Source organism: Garra rufa, chromosome 10, assembly GCF_049309525.1.
Source record: "Garra rufa chromosome 10, GarRuf1.0, whole genome shotgun sequence".
Lineage (NCBI taxonomy): Eukaryota > Metazoa > Chordata > Actinopteri > Cypriniformes > Cyprinidae > Garra > Garra rufa.
This window is the reverse complement of record NC_133370.1, coordinates 16,341,761-16,363,494: the sequence shown is the minus strand read 5'-3', so window position 1 is coordinate 16,363,494 and position 21,734 is coordinate 16,341,761. Positions and strand designations below refer to the sequence as shown.

The 21,734-nt window shown below is 35.2% G+C and overlaps 1 protein-coding gene across 1 annotated transcript in view; it reads right to left on the bottom strand.

The window, feature by feature from the left end:
- Nucleotides 1-21,734, bottom strand: part of rem2 (RAS (RAD and GEM)-like GTP binding 2) — a 34,237-nt gene that overhangs the window by 7,432 nt on the left and 5,071 nt on the right. Inside the window, exon 4 of the mRNA XM_073849796.1 lies at nt 3,222-3,399. Coding sequence (XP_073705897.1) covers nt 3,222-3,399 — 178 coding nt within the window. The remainder of the gene's footprint in view (nt 1-3,221; nt 3,400-21,734) is intronic.

Genomic DNA, 21,734 nt, shown 5'->3' with positions numbered 1-21,734 from the left:
TGGAAGTTCAAACTCGGGGGCACCATAGAACCCACTTCAACCCACTAGTCCCCATTGAAGTCCACTATGTGGAGACAAACCCTGAACATTTTCCTCAAAAACCTTAATTTCTTTTCGACTGAAGAAAGAAAGACATGAACATCTTGAATGACATGGGTGTGAGTAAATTATTAGGAATATTTCATTCTGGAAGTGTACTAATCCTTTAAATATTGGATTTAAATGTTAATTTGATGTTGGATTTGCAATGTTGTAGTTTATATTTACGGCAAATGAGCAGCAGTGATAGAAACAGAAGATGTATTTTCTGAAAGAACAGAGCACCTCTGATCTCGTCCTTCCCGTGGAACCGTCCTGTTATCAGCTCTAATACATAAAAGTGCCTGCACACCATTTTCTTAATGATTACAACACTCTAAGCTTCTCTGTCCTCCTTCCTTATCCTTCTTATCACAGCCCTGCAAACACATGGCACAGGGGGTTCACTTCACCACGCAGGAGAAGGAGAGAATTAGAGAAAGAAAGGTGTGAGGGAGAGAATATGAGTGCATGTACCAGCATTGGCATACGTATACACACACACACATACATAAAGATAGTAACACCAGCACAATGTGGGTGAGAGATAATACAGAGCAAACATAAAAAAAAATGTCCCAAACATGCCAAGCATGACAAACAGATGAGAAGAAAAGAGGAGAGGGAGGAAGAGACACAGAGAGAGAGAGATGCAAGCATGACTGTGGAAGCAGCCAGAAGCATTATGCCAATTTACACTGAGAGGACACGTGCCCCTTTAGATTTTATGAGCCATGGTCATTTAATATATACAATTTTAATAGTGCATATTAGTGACCCTGGACCATAAAACCAGTCATAAGGGTAATTTTATTTAATTAATATCTATACATCATATAAAAGCTGAATAAATAAGCTTTTTATTAATTATGGTTTGTTAAAATAGGACAATATTTGGTCGAGAAACAACTATTTAAAAATCTAGAATCTGAGGGTGCAAAAAAATTAAAATATTGTGAAAATTGCTTTTAAAGTTGACCAAATGAAGTTCTTAGCAAAGCATATTACTAATCAAAAATAAAGTTTTAATGCATTTATGATAGGAAATTTACAAAATATCTTCATGGAACATGATCTTTACTTAATATCCTAATGATTTTTGGCATAAAAGAAAAATCAATCATTTTGACTCATACAATGTATTTTTGCCTATTGCTACAAATATACCCGTGCTACTTAAGACTTGACCTAGGAGTTTAACTAAAATTCTGAAAACAATCAAACATCATAATTTGAAATGATAAGCAACCATCCTCCCATGTGTATTTTAAATGCAATTTTCAAAAACATTGCATCTAAAGAAATCCATTTATTTAAAATACTGCGGCAGAAACTAAACTTAGTTGAGCTAAATTCTGCCCTCCTGGGAAAACACCAGCAAAGCTAATCTATATTCCATATCAGCCCTAAATGGACAATGTGCCTACTTTACAAACACACATCTCTTAGCAGCACCTGTTCGTGCTGATAAGTGAGTGATTTTTCTTGCCAGGAATCCATGAAGCCCCTAATATAAATACAGCCAGATGGAGATAGAAGCATTTAGACAAAAGCTGAGTCATAGCAGCGAGGTTAATATAGATGACTCACAAGTGTGACAGACAGAGGTGGACCACAGGGAGCCATGTGTGGACAAAATACCTGTTGAATTATATGCTTTGTACTATAAATTACTGTATTGAAATTGATCCTACATTTTATTCTTATTTTCCTAGAATTTCCTGCTTAATTTCATAGCACTTAGGGATAGTTCACCCAAAAATGAAAATTACCCCATGATTTACTCCCTCAAGCTTTATGGCAGTGAAAGGGGGTCAAGATTTTGAAGCTCAAAAAAAGTGCGTCCAATCATTGTAAAAGTAGTCCTTTGCGTAAGAGTAATATCCATATTTAAAATGTTATAAACTGCAATCTCTAACTTTCGCTAACTGTCGTGCACGTGTTCACAAGAGAATGGCATCCCCATTGAAAAGTTTACATCCCCCTTTCAAAATCTGCAAAATGTAAATTATTTTACCCAAAATAAGCAGGGTCATCTGAATAAGATATTTCTCATAAAGATGTTTACATATAGTCCACAAGAGAAAATAATAGTTGAATTTATAAAAATGACCTCATTCAAAAGTTTACATCCCCTTGATTCTTAATACCGTGTTGTTTCCTGCATGATCCTCAGCTTTTTGTTCATGAGTCCCTTGTTTGTCCTGAAATAGCAATGCCTGCTGTTCTTCAGAAAAATTCCTCAGGTCCCACAAATTCTTTGGTTTTCCAGCATTTTTGTGTATTGAACCCTTTCCAACAATGACTGTATGATTTTTAGATCCATATTTTCATGCTGAGGGACTATTACAACTATTACAGAAGGTTCAAAAGCTCACTGATGCCCCAGAAGGAAAAACAATGCATTAAGAGCTGGGGGGGGGGGGGGGGGGAGAACTTTTGAACAGAATGGAGATGTGTAAATTTTTCCTATTTTGCCTAAATATCATATTTTTTCATTTAGTACTGCCCTTCAGAGGCTACAGAAGATAGTTACATGTTTTCCAGAAGACAAATGTAGTCTAGCAAGTTTTGTTTCAAGCAAAGGAAAGTCAGTCTCCTTACGGCTTTTACATATCAAAACCCTCTGACATTTTTCTTTACAAATCCTTGTTTTGTACTTATAAGATATGACTGCTGCTCCTCTGCACTTTCGCGTTCGTCACTTCCCACCAGAGCTTACGCTACACCTACATCATCCGCTTGAACGCCACCACACATACAACAATTAGGAGAAGCTAGAGATGATGGTTTATAAAGTTTTAAGTATGGACATTTTCGCATTGATTTGCTTCATCATGGGTAATGGGCAATCATGGGTAATTTTCATTTTTTGAACATCATCTTTCAATAGTCTTTTAATTGGTTCTTTCCCTTACATCTAGTGGTCTAATGAATTATAATCGATCTTTGTGTTCTATTTATATTGCATATTACTTTCAGTCTCTCTCTATTTGTGTTTACAAGGTTTCATGAACTATAAAGCATTATTCTTCCATTTGACCCTATTCTTTTAATTACCATTAATCCCTGTCAGCTATGCAACAAATCGAGTTGAATTATGGGATTTGTGGCTCAAGGACACGGATTAAAAACAGGCCTACCCTCTGTGCTGATCTCACGGGAGCGCACAAGGTCACTCTTGTTGCCCACTAGGATGATGGGGGTGTGCGGCAGCGTCTCCCTCAACAGTAGGCGGAGCTGAGCGATCCGGTGGAAGCTACGCCTGTCCGTCAACGAGAACACAAGGATGCACACCTCACACTGCAGAGTGGACAGCTCCTGTCAATCAAATCAAATCCAAACACAGACACACCAATTACAGCATAACTCAACCATGATGATTCAGTGCTTTATATACATTTTATTTATAGAGCATCAGATGATGATAGAGGGTTTTCACCACATTTCATGAATTGTGATTGGCCAAACTGAACCAGGATTTCCAGAGCAAGAATCTTGACAACATTTAAGTTTGTTCTTATCAATTCCGGTCAGGTAGGTAAAAAATTTGGCTAATATCTTCATTAAAGGGACATTTCACCCAAAAACTAAAATTTGCTGTTTATCTGCTTATCCCCAAGGCATCCAAAAATTGCAGAACACAAACAAAGATTTTTAACTCAAACCGTTGCAGTCTGTCAGTCATATAATGGCAGTCAATGGGCTCCATGGCTTTAAGAGTTGATAAAAAAAACAATTAAACCCTGCGGCTCGTGACAATACATTGAGGTCTTAAGACACCAAACAATCCGTCTGTGCAAGAAAATGAACAGTAAGTTGGTTTTCTTTATTTTGCAAAAGCACACTGTTTTGTTGTTATGTTATGTTATGTTATGTTATGAGTGTATACAAATAAAAGTAGACCCTATACAGATTCGATTGATGTATTGGTCTTATCTGTACAATCAGAAATGACGGAGTAATTTAAGTTCCTTTTGGGGTTATTAGAGAAACTGCCACAAACCGTGCCGGCATGTTTGACGATCCCAGAGGGTAACGTGTTTTGACAGAATGCTGTAGCACCTCAGTTCATGTGGCACGTGAACCGATCATCTCTTCCTTTTTACTAGCTATAGCACAAAATAAACATGAATGAACTCTGTTTTATGAAGTATCTTGTTTCAACCACGGAAAGACGTCAATACACACCATTTTTCAAGTTCAAGTTCAAGTCCACTGATGTTAATCAACTCTTCTGTCTGGTTAGTAGTGTTAATTTCGTCACCTATTTTTAATTTAGTCTTAGTCTTAGTCTTGTGCCAAATGTCCTTGTTAGTTTTAGTCATATTTAGTCATTCACATATCTTTTTTTGTTAGTCAAGTTTTAGTTGACTAAAAGTCTCGTCATTTTAGTCTAGTTTTAGTCAAAAGAAAACTCAAGGTATCTTAGTCAAGTTTTAGTCGACTAAAAGTCTTTTAATTTTAGTCTAGTTTTAGTCAAAAAAGAACTCAATATATTTTAGTCTAGGTTTAGTCAAAAAATTGTAGTCTTTTTTTAAAATAACACATTATTACTGAGATTATTACTGATACACATTTCAGTTAAAAAAAGTGTTTCACATATCTCAAACATTGGTTAAATGTCATAATTACCTGACAAAATACACTTGTTGAATGATTTTTGTTGAATGCAAATGTTAAACGTGTCTGGTTTTCAATTTCTGAATTAGGAGACACATTCACAAATGATTAACCCTTTCAGTGGTGAGTTTAAAATATTCTAGCGGACCCCTGAGAGTGAGTTTTTTTTAAGTGACCGTTATTTTAGAACGTTCCTCCTTATTGTTTCCATGGTGACGCATCAAGCTTGTCACGTGACACAACACAGACACAATAACACTGTATGACAGATATATCGCTTTTATTTCGTTTTTCCTTTTTTATCCAGAATACTCACACACTTGCTTACCATGCCATGAACTATCTAATATTCCGATTCACAAATATGTGTGAATTAGTATGTTTCGTCGTTTAAAACCCTATATAAATGGCCATGTTTGTTCGCGCTGCCGTTCAGACTCAGAGAGTCCTGTCAGCCGTATTTACAGCACATATACATTCATCCGTTTCTCCCGAAATACATGCAAGTAAGTGGCTGGTGAACTAGAAGAGGAATAGAGTGAACTTTTTAGTTACTAAGCCTATGTGTATGTGATATGAATAAAACACATCGGCAAATTATATTTGAATAGATTGTTATTTGCTGCTTCCATAGACCGATGTGTGTATTTTACAAACTCTAAATGTCTCCTTTTACTAGTACTTATGTGTATTTAAATGTCTGAAACCTAAAATAAGCGTTATGTGGTTAAAAACACTGCATAGTTGTGATTATAAGACAAGCGCAGAGCTCGTCCGTCTCTGGCTCAGCGCCAGCCAGCGCTTCCAAAGCGCAGTTTGAATATTTTAAAGCCGTAACAGCTGATGAAAAAGCAGAGACGATTGTAGACGAAAATGAAGAGAGATTTTATCTTAGTTTTTATTTTATGCAAAACATTTTCGTCTCGTCTTTTTTCGTCAACAATAATGCATGTTAATTTAGTCTTAGTCAGCGTTTTTGGACAGTGGTGCAGTCTTGTCATCGTCTCGTCTTAGTCATGAAAAAAAAGGTCGTTGACGAACATATTTCGTCTCGTCTCGTCTGACGAAATTAACACTACTGGTTAGTTTATCAGACAAAAACGGCAGATTCAGCATTATGATTGGTCAGATCGCCTGTCAACCAAACTCCTTGAATAGGAAAGCTCACACAACAACCACAGAGAAATGTTATTATTGTAACCACATTATTGTAACCAGAACAACTTTCTCTGGTTGAACAAAACATTAACAGCTGATCAAAATCCACTCGACTTTAAAGGGCTCAAGCATTTAAAGCGGCAGACAACAAAAATGGAGCTTGCATAAACAGAACAGAACGTTATCATCCATTGGCGTGAATGCTAATATATTTATCATTATAGCTATCTAGTTATCATTCTTTGTGTGAACAGGCCTTAAGAGGAGGACAGTTTTCGCTTGAGTGCAGCTCAGGAGTGTTTGTGTCCATGAAAAAGAGGATTAGCGGGATTTAAGGAGGATAACCTCAAATCAACGATGGCTTTGTTGTTGTTCCAGCTCACAGTTTTGTCGCCGCAGAGCTCAGGTGTGTTCAAAACGACAGCAGATGCCTCAGTCAAGCGTTTACCCCACGAGAACGTCACTGCACATCACCACAAACACTTCACAGCGCCAAAGTACAGCCACACCGGGGTCGGCCTTTCTCTGGGTGACAGGGCGGCTGTCACTACATCTTTAATGAACTGAGAGAAGAAAAGAAAATGCTTCTATCCCCTGTGGACCCCTTCCTATTTCATCTCCTAAACAGAAAGAGGAACAGATAAATAGATGGAAAGCCTGTGTCCTACATCCCTAACTCCCCAAAGGCGAATTCCAGCCCTCTGGAGAGCTGCCTAAAAAAATTCACATTGCAGCCAAGCCAATTGCACTCGGCCCGGAGCGTGAGATTCACACAGCCACAGAAACATAGAGCTTCTCTGGAGGGGAAGAGTCTAGTGGGGCGGAAGCGAGGAAGGGAGAGGGGGGCTCGGCCACCTGCTGTAACCCTGCACAGGAAGGGCACGGGGAGGAGGTTGTCTCCTTCGAGGACACGTATCTTGATGAGCGGTGAAGACAGCACGACACGGTCGATAGTGCTCTTCATGATGGAAGGGCTCTCTGTGGCCGGACTGGCAAAGTAAAAGGTCTTTCCATCAGAGAAACAAGAAGAAAGCGTACAGCGGTGTATCTAAATAAGAACATCGAGCTCTTCCGCTGCAATACAGGCCCATCTGTCATTGTCTGCCCTTTCGTGACCGGATATACACACAAAATCAAAGCTTTTAATAGCTCTGAGTACACACAGGCAGGTACACATGTGAAAATTTATAACCTATGATAATGCAACACACACTCATACCTACACTGCTCTTTAGCGCACACAAACTGAGTGATTATGGTAACGAAACTCACACATACACACAAATCCCTGCCGTGCTGTCAGCAAATATGCCTGCCAGCTTTTTTGTCCTCTTTAGATTATTAAATCCAGCACTCTTAATAAACTCTGAAATGGTCTATATGTCATTACATATTTACCCTGCAACAGCAGGTTAATGAAATGATGCTCAGTAATCCAGCTAAATGTTCATCCAACGGCGTGGCGCTTTTTGTATAAACACATTTACTGTTATGAACCCCTTGTGTGTGTCAGGAAGATTCATTTTGCATGTTGCCAAATGACTTAATTAAAAGGAACAAAATATAATCAAATATACAAAAATATCTTGTTTAAAGCTGTGGTGTGTAACTTACTCGCAGAGAGCATTATAAGTAAACAATCTGTCCATTGAATTTGAAGTCTAAACACTGTGGTAATTTCAGTATTGCTCTCTCAGTGGTAATAGCAACATTAAGTGGCTTTAAGTGATTTTGGTTGGAGTAAAGTGAAGCAAGATTTTATATTTTAATTCTCTTTTTTAGTGCTTATTCAACATGCGCATTAGGTCATTGATGTTTTATTTGTATATTTTATCATTCTTATGCTTCTACAAAGAATGATGGAAAATATGGTAATATAGTAAGTCTTTCTTTACATAGATCAGCAAAAGTAGTGTGTTATTGCTTTTTTTGCTATGTTTTCATCATCAGCACTAATTATGTACAAACTAAATGGTTCCAGATCAATATTAATCATACATCACACAACTTATAATCAATAACAATTAATCTTTTACATGATACTCAGAAAGCATTCGCCAGACGCTTTTATCTAAAGTGGCTCACATTGCATTTGAGGTATCTATTTGATTAGATGATGCATTCCCTGGTTGTTGCTAGCACCATGCTCTACTGCATACGCGTCAGGAATACAAGAGCTGAGGTAATGAGTTTGCCAATAGCAATTAAGACATTAAAGTGTTCATGTGTGCTCATCATAGACATATGATCATTCCGACATGACTGGAAGTCACCAATAGAGCCGTCTAGTCATGATGTAATTTGCCTTTTTTTAAAAAGGGATAGTTCACCCAAAAATGAAAATTTGATGTTTATCTACTTACCCCCAGGGGCATCCAAGATGTAGGTGACTTTGTTTCTTCAGTAGAATACAAACAAAGATTTTTAACTCAAACCGTTGCAGTCTGTCAGTCATATAAAAACAGTCAATGGGATCAACGGCTTTGAGAGTCAAAAAAAACATACACAGACAAAACCAAATGAAACCCTGCGGTTCGTGATGATACATTGCGGTCTTAACACATGAAACAATCGCCCTGCGCAAGAAACTGAACAGTATTTATATAATTTTTTTCCTCCGATCATTTAATTACCATTTTAAGTAGTCGTCGCACCCACAATCTCTCTGCACTGTATAAACAATGAGTGACATATACGCACAACAGGTCGCTTCCGCATGTGCGTCTACTTGCCAGAGCACAGTGGCGGATTACTCGCCAGCTGTTGTGAACACGCTCAGGACAGTCAGAAGAAAAAAATGATATAAATACTGTTCAGTTTCTTGCACAGGCCGTTTGTTTCGTGTGTTAAGACCTCGAGCCGCAGGATTTATTTTGGCTTTGTCTGTGTATGTTTTTTGACTCTCAAAGCCGTGGATCCTATTGACTGCCATTATATGACTGACTGTTTGTGTTCTATTCATCTACAGCTTGGATGCCCTGGTAAACAGATAAACATCAAATTTTCATTTTTGGATGAACTATCCCTTTAAGTTTGTTTTCTAATTAGAAGATCTTTGGTTAGCATTAATTTTCACTGGGGTTTTTTCCAGAATAGGGCTGTGCCTTTACAACTTGTACGTCAGATACTCTGCTAAAAAACATCTGTTGGGTTTTGATTATCATGTCTATCGCACTTAAATCTACATTTAAACCATATTAGTTTAAACTTCTGATATAGGGTTTTCTGAGCACATACATCCGCAGCAAACGCACAGAAAGCGGTTGTCACATGGCATGTGAGTTCTCTTTCATGTCCAGGGTTGCCAGGTTTTCACCACAAAACCCACTAATTGCTACTCAAAACTAGCCCCGGGGGTAAAATACACATTTTGTGGTGGGGCTCTTTTAAAATGAGCATTCCAGGGGATAAATATCATGTTATTGGGGTCCATTCAACCCGTGGCCAAAGTATGAAAGTAGCCCAATTCCACGGGAAAACCGCGAACTTGGCAACACTGTTCACGTCTTATTGCGCCTTAACTGTCAAATACACACAAGTTTAATGTTCAAAACACACATGAGTTACAAAAAAACGCCACTTATGTCTGTGAAAGTAAACATCTGGGAAATAAATTGCATGTTTATGTTAGATCTGTATGGCATATACAGTTAATAAATGAATAAATCCACTGCTCTTTTGTCTCATCTGAGGCTGGGACGAACACACAGAAAGCGGCTGTCACATTACATGTGAGTACTAAACTAAGTTCTCTTTCATGTCTTATTGTGCTTAAACTGTCAAATACACACACGTTTATGTTAAATACACACGAGTTACAAAAACAGACAGTTATGTCTGTGAAGGTGAACAGTAAAATTGCATGTTTAAACATGAAAAAAGTCAGATTTTCATGATATCTCTCCTTTAAATGCTAAAAAGTTGCATAAGGACGGAAATGGTTGTTTGATTCAACAAGCATATAAAGTCACATCTTTACAGCAGGTTTAGTCTGTATTTAGCTAAATATGTTTAACAAAAAACTTTGGTTTCAAGATTTATGTTCATAGTTTGACTGTGTGTCATTTATGTTGTACTCCAAAGCATTATAAGTATCCCTAATGTAATGACCTATTTTTTACTCATTAATCAAAAACTGCTAAAAATCCAAAATACAATTCCAGAGGGAACTCATGGCTCACAAGCTGTACAGCTCTACAGAAGATGAACAATCATTTGGAAATCTTTTTTTTTTTTTTTCCAATTCCCTTTTGTGCAGCTAGTGGTACAGCAATGATCCACTCCAGCTTTAAAACCCTGAAATTGTTTCTCTCCATCCTGTTCCTGTGGTTAAGCCTTTGGTTGAGAATAAAATGAGTTCATAGGAGGTCATAAAGCAGATTAGGACCTGAGCAAAACATGACATTTAAATATCCTTCCACTCATCTCTCACCATAAACTCATTCCCAAGAACTGTGTTCCTGCTCTGCTGGGTCATTTAACACAAACACACGTTCTTCCGGCCACGTTTGGAGCAGGAAGACAGATTACATGGAAATCAGGCCAGATCCTGGTCAATGAGCCAATACAAAGAACACACGACAAAACCCCCATTTCATCAGTGTTTTGGTCTTTTTTTTTTACCCTAAACACATGTTTGAAACAAGATAAACCTTCTTGAGAAAAGAAAGTATATAAAATAAATAAATTAAAAATATATATTTAAAAAAAAAACTTAAAATTAATAACACTTTATAGTAAGGTGTCATTTGTTAACATTAGATACTGTATGAACTATTAACATGAAGGAACAATGAAAAATACATTTATTACACTATTTATTAATCTTTGCTAATGTTAGTTTATAAAAATACAGTCATTGTTTGTTCATGTTAGTTCACAGTGCATTAACTAATGTTAAACAAACACAACTTGTGATTTTAATAATGCATTAGTAAGACTAAGATGAACTAAGATTAATAAATGTTGTATTTTATTTAATTATTATTCATTCTTAGTTAATGTTAACTAATGTAGTTAACTAATGGTAACTAATAAACCTTATTGTAAAGTGTTACCAAATAAATATTAATAAAGAAATATAAGATAGATATCAAACATAAAATAAAAAAATTTACATAATAAATAGAAATATATATAATATAAAATATAAAAGAGTATTACATTTTAAATGTTATATTATAACTTATATATACACCTCATACTATATGTATATAAATAAAATAAATATTATATAATTAAATATTATTTTAATATTTAAATGAAATTTTATAATAAAATATTACATTTAATTACATTAATTGCTGCTATTTATATATTTCTAATTGATTATATAATAATTATTATTATATATTATTATATACACATAAAAGAGTAAAGTAATTCTATATATATTAAACATTAAACAAACATTAAAATATGAATTGTTGTTGATTATTTATATATTTATTTCCATTTGATTATATAATAATAATAATAACATTAAAAACACAGACAAAATAAAAAATGTATAATTACATATTAAATATTATTATTAATATTATATAATTAAATATTACATTTTATACCATTAATTGTTGTTTTTTATATATTACTTTATTTTTTATTATATAATAATAATAATAATAATAATATAAAATATATTTTTTATAATTAATATGAATTGTTATACACGCATTTAAAATAAAATAATGAAATAAAATATGAAATAGAATTAAACTTTTTTCTGTTTGATTGTGTAATAATAACAAAATATTAAATAATTAAAATATTAATTGATGTTTATTTATATATTGATTTCTATTTGATTATATATTAATAATAATAAATTATATATATTTTTTGTTGTTGTTGTTTATGTTTTTATTTATATATTTATTATAAATGTATTATTTGATTATGTAATAATAATAAAAGTAATAATAACATTCATATTTATATTCATTTTAACTGTATATACACACATAAAAACAAATATATAATTAAATATATTATATTAATTAAATATGAATTTATTAACATGAATAGTTTATTTATATATTTATTTAAATAATAATAATAATAATAATAATAATAATAATAATAAATCTCAAAAATAAAAAATAAACAATATGACAAATTATTAATGGATATGAGGAAGAAGAGTGCATAAGAGACTTTAATTTGTTGCTCCTTAGGGGGGGGAGAGGTTGAGTCTGATAATTGGATGTTGAGACATAACCGTGTGCCGAATGTGTGTCTGTGCACCCGAATGAGGTCCACACCCCTGCAGACAGTCACCACACACCATCTGTCCACACATCCCCTCCTCCAAAACATACACGTTTGGACCGAGAGCCCACACACAGACACACACCATCCCATCTAAAAGTGCTTTCTCAGCCGCTGAACAAGCCAATTCTGCTGCTATAAACACAATACACACATACCTCCACAGAAATAAAAGCCCGCTTACTCTGCCAAACACACCAACATCAAAGAATAAACATCTCCCTAATGAACGTTACACAAAGCTCACAGTCCATAACGACACTAGGGCTGAGCTGTGGCACATTGTACTTAAGCATAAGGCTCCCAGCAGTACACTACAAACTCTGTTTGAGTGAGATAAATAGACGTATACTTCACACTTTTACCAAAAAAAAAAAAAAAAAAAATCCAAATTGCCTTGTCAGTTTTCACACACAATGGCCCCTACCCAGTAAACAAAAACCATATGAGCCGCTTAGCGTCATCAATATTTCACCTCAAAGTAATCTATTAATTATAGCCAAGCCGAATAGCCCTGGCTCATTACAAACCAGACATAGACAACAAGAACTGGTAGCATCTTGTGCCATGCTCACGGCTGGCTAGAGCTAGGGCTGGTCTGGGCTATGTTTAGAACAGAAAACTAGTTCATACTGCACAATATAGAGATATCAGTCTTTCTTTACCCTCAAAATTGGACCTCATAACTTACGAATGCAAGTTTATATCTCACAATTCTGAGAAAAAAAGAATTGTGAAATAAAACTCGCATTTGTGAAAAAAAAAATCACAACTGCGAGTTTATATCATGCAATTCTGACCTTATAACTCGCAATTGTCAGTTTATATCTCACAATTATGACCTTTTTTCAGAACTGGGATAAAAAAATGTGCAATTCTGAAAAATTAAAAAAAAAAACAGAATTGCATGATATAAACTCGCAATTGCGATTTATAAAGTCAAAATTGCAAGATATAAGCTCACAAATCTTTTTTCTCAGAATTGCATGAAATAAACTTGTAATTGCAAAAATTACTTTTTTCTCAGAATTGTGTGATATAAACTGATTATGAAGTCAGAATTGCATGATATGAACTCGCAATTGCGAGTTATAAAGTCAGAATATATAAAGTAGCAAATTTGACTTTTTTCTCAAAATGGCATGATATAAACTCGTAATTGCAAGATATAAACTTGTATTTGAGAGTTATAAAGTCAGAATTGTGAGATATAAGCTCGCAAATCTGACTTTCTTTTCTCAGAACTGATATAAACTTGCAATTGTGAGTTATAAAGTCAGAATATATAAAGTAGCAAATTTGACTTTTTTCTCAAAATGGCATGATATAAACTCATAATTGCAAGATATAAACTTGTATTTGAGAGTTATAAAGTCAGAATTGTGAGATATAAACTTGCAAATCTGACTTTCTTTTCTCAGAACTGATATAAACTTGCAATTATGAGTTATAAAGTCAGAATTGTGAGATATAACCTCACAAATCAGACTTTTTTTCAGAATTGCATGAGATAAACTTGCAACTGCGAGTTATGAAGTCAGAATTGAGAGATACAAACTTGCAAATCTGACTTTCTTTGCTCAGAACTGATATAAACTTGCAATTGTGAGTTATAAAGTCAGAATTGCGGGATATAAACTCGCAATTCTGAGTACATAGTCTTTCTTTCCCCTCAAAATTGCACTTCATAACTCACTAATGCAAGTTTATATTTCACAATTCTGAGAAAAAAAACTCATAATTGCATGAAAAAAGTCAGAATTGCGGTATACAAACTAGCATTTACATCTGCACATTCTGACTTTACAACTCGCAATTGTGAGTTTATATCTCACGGTTCAAAAAGTCAGAATTGTGAGATAAAAAGTCGCAATAACATTTTTTTCCCTATTCAGTGGCGGAAATGGGCTTCCATATTAAAGAGCTAGTTCACCCAAAAATGACATTTCTGTCATCATTTATTCATTTATTCACCCTCAAGTTCCAAAGAACAGATGTGAGGCAGAATGATAGCCTCAGTCAGCAGACATTTTCATTATATGGGAAAAAATATTATGAATGAACGTCTTTTTTGTTGTGCACATCTTTTAACATACTATTTGTGTCACAGAAAAAAAAGCCGTACAGGTTTGGAACAAAATGAGGATGAGTAGAAGAGTTTAAAAATGGTGAATACTACACAATACCTTTTATTTCTACATTTAAAGTAGGGATGCACGATATTTATCGGACAGATAAATTATCGACCAATATGGGTAAAAATTACGGCATTTTTATTGCTCCGATAAATAAATGAAATCCGATCCGATAAAGTACTCTTGCTGGTAAATCAATCAATCAGTCTGGTTTATCTGAGATTCATCTGCTTTCCGAGTGCAAGTGACTGCAGCTGTAAACTGCAGTGACTCTCGGACTTTGTCGCGTTTAATACGTCATCATCTGTGTCATCATCATCGTCTTCGCCGGTCTGGAAGTTTTTCACGGTGGAAGAGGAGGACAATGCTATTGCTATTTGCAACACATGTTTAGCAAGGATTCCGAGAGGAGGTAAAATGCCGTCAAGTTTTAACACAACAAATCTTATATCTCACTTCAGAGGTCAATTCGCGGTGAATCTGTTGTAGGGGCCGTTCACATGTCGCGCCTAAAAACGCGTGGAAAACGCTAGCCGCGCCGCTTTCTCTTTCTTTCCAAAATGCTCTGTAGCTTGCTCTGCCTTTGCGTCTGCCGTTGCTAAGCAAACATGATCTGCGCTCTCCATAAAGACGCGGATGTTTCAGCAAAGGATAAATGGATTGTCAGCATTAAAAATCGCTTGCAGTAGCTCTGTTTTTAAATTTATTTTAAAAATTGTATTCCTGTACAGCTATGATAAGATATTTCTCCACCTTGGCAGTGCTTTCAATGTTATTAAGGGAAAGGGTGAAGCTGATTGGTTGGTTCGTGTCACATGACCTGCGTTGAACTTGCGGCGTTCTGAAAAGTTGAGATGTTTTTATCTCGATTCTGATGTTTTATTCCCCGCCTTGTACGATTTGGCTGCTGCACACATTCATAATATGATCAATAAGAATGGACTACATGTAAGCTTTAACAGACATTTGGACATCTGACGTTACTCCATGATGCACTTTTCATTTTTTCCAGGTTGACAAATGTCAAAGCATTTTATTTATTTAGAATTGTGGTGCCTTACACACACACAAAAAAAAAAAAAAAAATTTTTTTGAAGAGTCAGGACAGATGTTTGATATGATTGTTTGACCCAGATACATAATATACATTTCATTAGTTTATCTTAGATTTTGTATTCTCCTGGGTGCACAAAATTATCATATAAAAATATGAACGTATTGGGTATCGGTATCGGCCACAAGAAGGACTTAATTATCGGCTATCGGTATCGGTAAAAAAAATTTCATATCGTGCATCCCTAATTTAAAGCATATAGAATAGTCACATGTAAGACAAATTACGCTATTTTTGATGAAATCCAAGATAGCGAAACAAATTAAGATAATTTTGTTGAAATTCAAGAGCATTCTGACCCTGTATAGACAGCAAAGCAGCTGACACGTTCAAGACTAAGAAAGATAGTAAGGACATCGATGAAACAGTTCATGTGACATCAGTGGTTCAACTATAATTTTACGAAAGAAAAAGTATTCTCATAGCTTTATAACATTACGGTTGAAACACTGATGTCACATGGACTATTTTAAAAATGTCCTTACTACCTTTCTGGGCCTTGAACATGTCAGCTGCTTTGCTGTCTATACAGGGTCAGAATGCTCTTGAATTTCAACAAAATTATCTTAATTTGTTACGCAAAGACAAATAAGGTCTCACAGATTTGGAACAACATGAGGGTGAGTAATTTTGTAATTTTGGGTGAACTATCCCTTCAAGTGTATGAATTGTAAATTAATACTTTAAGAACTTTTACAACTCTAAACATACACGACGGTCAAAAGTTTTTGAAGAGTAAGATTTTTTATATTTTTTTTTTAAAATTCTCTTCTACTCAGCAAGCCTGCATTATTTGATTCAAAATATAGCAAAAGCACTAATATTGTGAAATATTTTTACTATTTAAAATAACTGCTTTCTATTTGAATATGTTTTAAATGGAATGACATGAGGGTGAGTAATTAATTACAGATTTTTTTTATTTTTGGGTGAACTAGCCCTTCAAGTAGTGTACTATTCTGAACATATCCCCTCGACTCCATGCTGGAACTAACTCAAACTGGAACATGGAAAAGGGAGTAGTGACGTGACGCAATTTCCAATCCCGACCAATGGCAGAGAGAGGGTGACGGAATACATCTTTGTGCGCGTAAGGACGTGGTTGACCATGCGTTGGCTATTTTAGGAACGAGAATGACTTATTAAAGCCATTCTTCCCCCCGCTGTCACAAGCACTTCAAGTCTAACTGTGCTAAGCGAGGCAGTCTAGACTTGGGGCGGTGTGCGTGATTGTACGTTTGTGAGCATGTACGTGTTTGCATGTGAATGAATGCCTGTGCGTAATCCAGGGTCTAATTGGGCTGATGTGTCAGGTGTAGATTAGGTGAACTTGGTGAATCTGCTACAGAACCAAAATAGACCTGCATTCTCTGCAGCTACTACTGATGCACCACTGTGTGCGAATGAGTTCATTCACTGTCTCTCTCCAATTCTCCATGGTTCAGTGAACAAAGTAAGTTGACAGTGAGGCTGCAGTCCGCAGAACAGACTGTAAACTTACTGCAACATCTTCGCCGCATCCAGATATGCTGACCTTGTTTTGCAATAAGGAAAGTGCTGACCTTGACTGAATCACGTAAGACTTGCACCATCAATTAGTAATGCTCACATTTTGTCTTAAAGACAGACAAGGGACACATGGCTTATACAAGGACAAAAACAATCATGTATAAACAATGATAAAACGCATTGTGATGCAAACCACAATTTGATAAACATTTTACATTTCATTTTGCTGCCTCCTGGATCAAAGCAAACCACAAAAGGCACTGAATTATTGAATAAGCAGCTCTTGTGCCCAAAGAGTGAGCGAAACGAACGGGGTAAGCAATAACTCAATTTGGAGCAATGCCTCATGCATTTGAGTCATGTTTTGCCCGCATTCTACTGCCAATAGATAGAGTTACTCTTAAGCGAATCTGAATCCGCATCTCCTGAGATGAGTTAAGTTTGCTTTTAGAGGACTGTTTGTTTGAGTATTCACAAGTAAGCCAAACTATTTTCATAGCTCTCTGAGAACCCTGAACAAACCAAGTGCAAATACAGCCACAAATAATTGGAGTATGTAGCAGAACAGTGTTTCTCACATTTTTTTGTGCATATACTCCCACAGCCCCTTCAGAACTAAAACAACTCCAACATACCCTTAAACTCATAATATACTAGACATCATCTAACATTATCAGTAATAATGACCTTTTATTAAATAAAAACAATCAATACTGTAGGTAAGCAAACTCCAAATGCTTCAGCTTCACTTGTTTGTCAATAGAAAATTTGACAGTTCTGGGGCAATTCGGGGAAAAAACATTCTCTGAGAAAAACCTTTTTTTTACTGAAAACATATTTATAAATAAAGATGGGATCCTTGACAACATGTGAAGTCATTTGGGGAGTTGGACAAAATTGAATGATCATTAAAGACTATCAAGTATGAAATATCTTTTGTGAGCAAACTAAACCCAACACTTATACTACCATTAAAAAAAAAAAAATGTAGGTTCAGCATTTTTTTTAATTCAAAGATTAAGGATGCAATACTATGGAAACCTGTTTCCACCACTGAATATTAAAAAAAAAAGGTTATTGCAACTTTTTATCTCGCAATTCTGAAAGTCTAATTTTGAGGGGAAAAATTTACTGACTTAACTTTCAACTGTGTTATAGTTAGAATTGCAATAAAAGGATATAAACTGGCAAACCTGAGAAAAAGTGCCAGAATCGCAAGTTTGTATAATGCAATTCTGAGAAAAACATTGCGAGAAAATTGTCCGAATTGTGAGACGTAAACTAATTAAAGTCTAAATACCTTTTTAAAATACAATACTAACACAGTACATTGATCAAAAATGACAATAAAGACTAAATGCTGTTCTTTTGAACTTTATATTCAAAGAATCCTGGAAAAAAAGGGTTTACAAGAATATTAAATAGCACGAACATTGATCATGATAAAACTGTTTCTTGAGCACCAAATAAGCATGATTTCCGAAGGACAATCGACTGGAGTAATGCCTGCTGAAAATTCAGCTTTGCCATCATAGGAATAAATAACATTTTAAAATATCTAAAATGTTTATAATCTAAAATATTTATTTTAGATATTTTAATATATTATAAAATAATTAAAATAAAAAAAAACATTTCAACTGTAATACTATTTCACACCATTACTGTTCCACTGTATTTTTGATCAAAGAAACACATCCTTGGTGAGCATAAGAGACTCCTTTCAAAGAAATTTAAAAAATCATTTCAGTAGTGTACGTGCCATATTCTTTCTTTCAAACTGAACTGAATGTGCCAGAGCATTAACAAAAAAAAAATCATGATTGCTACTTTAATTTTCTGACAGCCCTAATTTCACTCTATTATAGTCATAATTTCTGTTGAACAGGTTGAACAAAAGGAAAATAATTCCATCTTTCCAAGCACCACCTGCTTCACATAATCCTGGATGATATTCGCTGTAGTACACTACAGACAAAACAGAACTAATTAATTTTGAAGTATGCTGTGCATTGCAGACTATATTCTACTTTAATTAAATCCCAGCCTGTTGTGGTTTATCGTGCAAGGAAATATCAATTTTGACTGAATCAATTGTGCAGCTCTAACCACTACTCAAATAAATCTTGATAACTGCATTACTGACAGACCTCTGCTGAACATCTTTCACGATCAAGCTTCAATCCATGAGCTACAGATTGCAATCACTGAACCGTGAAGCTATAAGATGTTGAATCTCTGCATCTGTAAAATTAAAATCATCTGCATAGTTTATCTGGCATCCTTTTGTTTGCTGTAACCACCGGTAACCATGGCAACCTGGGGAACGGGCCAGGCGGGTATAGAATACAACGCAGTGGGTGAGGTCAGAGGTCACATGATGAGTTGTGCCATTGAGGAAGAGAGCCGGATGCTTAGACAGAGAGAAAGAGGCATGCTTTCAAAAGAGGAAAAATAGATGGAGAAAGAAAAATGATGGAATGGGGGGAGTCTGGAGTTCTTCCAGCCAATGCTCTCTCTCTCTCCATCTCTGCCCTGGAATTAATCCAAAACTTGCAGTCATTCTGTGATAGCAGAATCACTATTGACATTCATGCTTGCAACAAACAGCATCTGATTTAGGAGAGATCTGATGACACATAAACATCATTTGGAAAGAGAGCAGACTGGTCAAAGTCAATCGGTTTTGCTCAGGGATTTGAATAAATATGAACATCCAACAAAGGCAACCTAATACCTATATATGTTATAATAACATCTATATATATGATATGGCATAACATTCACAGGTGTTTGAATAATTTCTAGTCAGCTGTGACACAGAAAAGACACTCTGTGATTCATAGGAAAATCACAAGCATGTGCTCATGATATCACTGCGATAGATCTGTGTGTTCCAGGCGAAATGATCATCATATTTCAGAGTATAACAGAGCTCTGAGTGGATGATACACCCACACTACATGCTTCGGACTGTCATACGAGCGGGTGTGAGGAAATGCATCGTGCATTAAATCAAACAACATGAGGCTTTCAAACTGGAACTGTTCCCCTGCGCATGTCCCTTTTATTTAAGTGAAGGTCAAATGGCTTGTACTTTCTTGTATCTTCAGGAGAAGAGGAAAAGGTGATAGATAAGTGAAGAGACAAGTGAGGTCAGAACTAGTAGAGAGGCATCAATCCCAGATGAAGATGAATGTAAATAATTCAATCTCACAGATGCTTCGGATGAGATGACACTACCCACAAGGGTCAGCATCAAAGACGAAAGTCTAATACCTTCACCCAAAATTAGAAAGTGCTATATTTTCTGTCCAATATACACTACATGATAACATCGCCAATTAATTATGGGTTTGACCATTTCAGAAAATCTCTAAAGCCATGTTGTAGTGGAAAGCCTTCCGAGATAAGCGGATGAAAAGGTTTAGGGTTGGTAAGATTTAAAAAAATATATTTTTAAGATGTCTCCTGCTCACTAAGTTTGAATTTATTTAATTAAAAATACAATAAAATGTATGTAAATTGTGAAATATTATTACAATATAAAATAACTTTTCTGTTTTAAAGGAGTGGTAGAGTAACAAAAATTTACAGAAAATGTACTCACCCCCTTGTCATCCAAGATGTTCATGTTTTTCTTTCTTCAGTCGTAAGGAAATTATGTTTTTTGAGGAAAACATTTCAGGATTTCTCTCCATATAATGGACTTCTATGGTGCCCCTGAGTTTGAACTTCCAAAATGCAGCTTTAAATGGCTTTAAACGATCACAGCCAAGGAAAAAAGGGTCATACCTAGCTAAACGTTTAGCTAGATAAGACCCTTCTTCCTTGGCTGGGTTCATTTAGAGCCCTTTGAAGCTGCATTTAAACTGCATTTTGGAAGTTCAAACTCGGGGGCACCATAAAAGTCCATTACATGGAGAGAAATCCTGAAATTTCTTTACGACTGAAAAAAAAAAGACATGAACAACTTGGATGACAAAAATTTATATTATCTGTAAATTTTTGTTCTGAAAGTAAACTACTCCTTTAATATACAGTATTTAAAAATGTATTTCTGTGATGGCAAAGTAGAATTTGCAGCAGCCATTACTCTGATCTTTAGTGTTACATGATCCTTCAAAAAATCATAAATTTTTGTGGAAACCATGATACATTTTTTTCCAGATTCTTTCATAGAAAGTGCAATAGAACAGCATCTAATTGAAACTTTTATGTAACAATGCAACAATGTAAACATCTTTACTATCACTTTTAATGCATGTTAGCTAAATCACTTCCAGAATAAAAATTTCCTCTTAATTCACTCACTCCCATGTCATCCAAGATGTTCATGTCTTTCTTTCTTCATCTGAAAAGAAATTAAGGTTTTTGAGGAAAACATTCTAGGATTTTTCTCCATATAGTGGACTTCAACGGCGATCAACAGATTAAAAGTCCAAACTGGTTTCAATGCAGCTTCAAATGACTACACAGTCCCAGCCAAAGAATAAGGTCTTACCTAGCAAAATAAAATAAAATTCTATACTTTTTAACTACAAATGCTCGTATTGCACTAGCTCGACTTCACGCATCACGTAGTCACGTTAGAAAGGCCACACAAATGTACAAAGAAAGTCAAATACCCTTTACAAAAAAATGGTAAACCAACAATTTTTGATGATTTTGAAGGAGAAACTGAGATGAAGATTTTCCCCCAACCCTACTTTTTTAAACCAAAGTACACAGGCGAAGAACTAACTGCACGGGACCTTTCCAACATAATTACATAATGAGTCCAGTTGAGCTAGTGCAAGACGAGCATTTGTGGATAGAAAGTACATCAATTTTAATTTGCTTTTAGA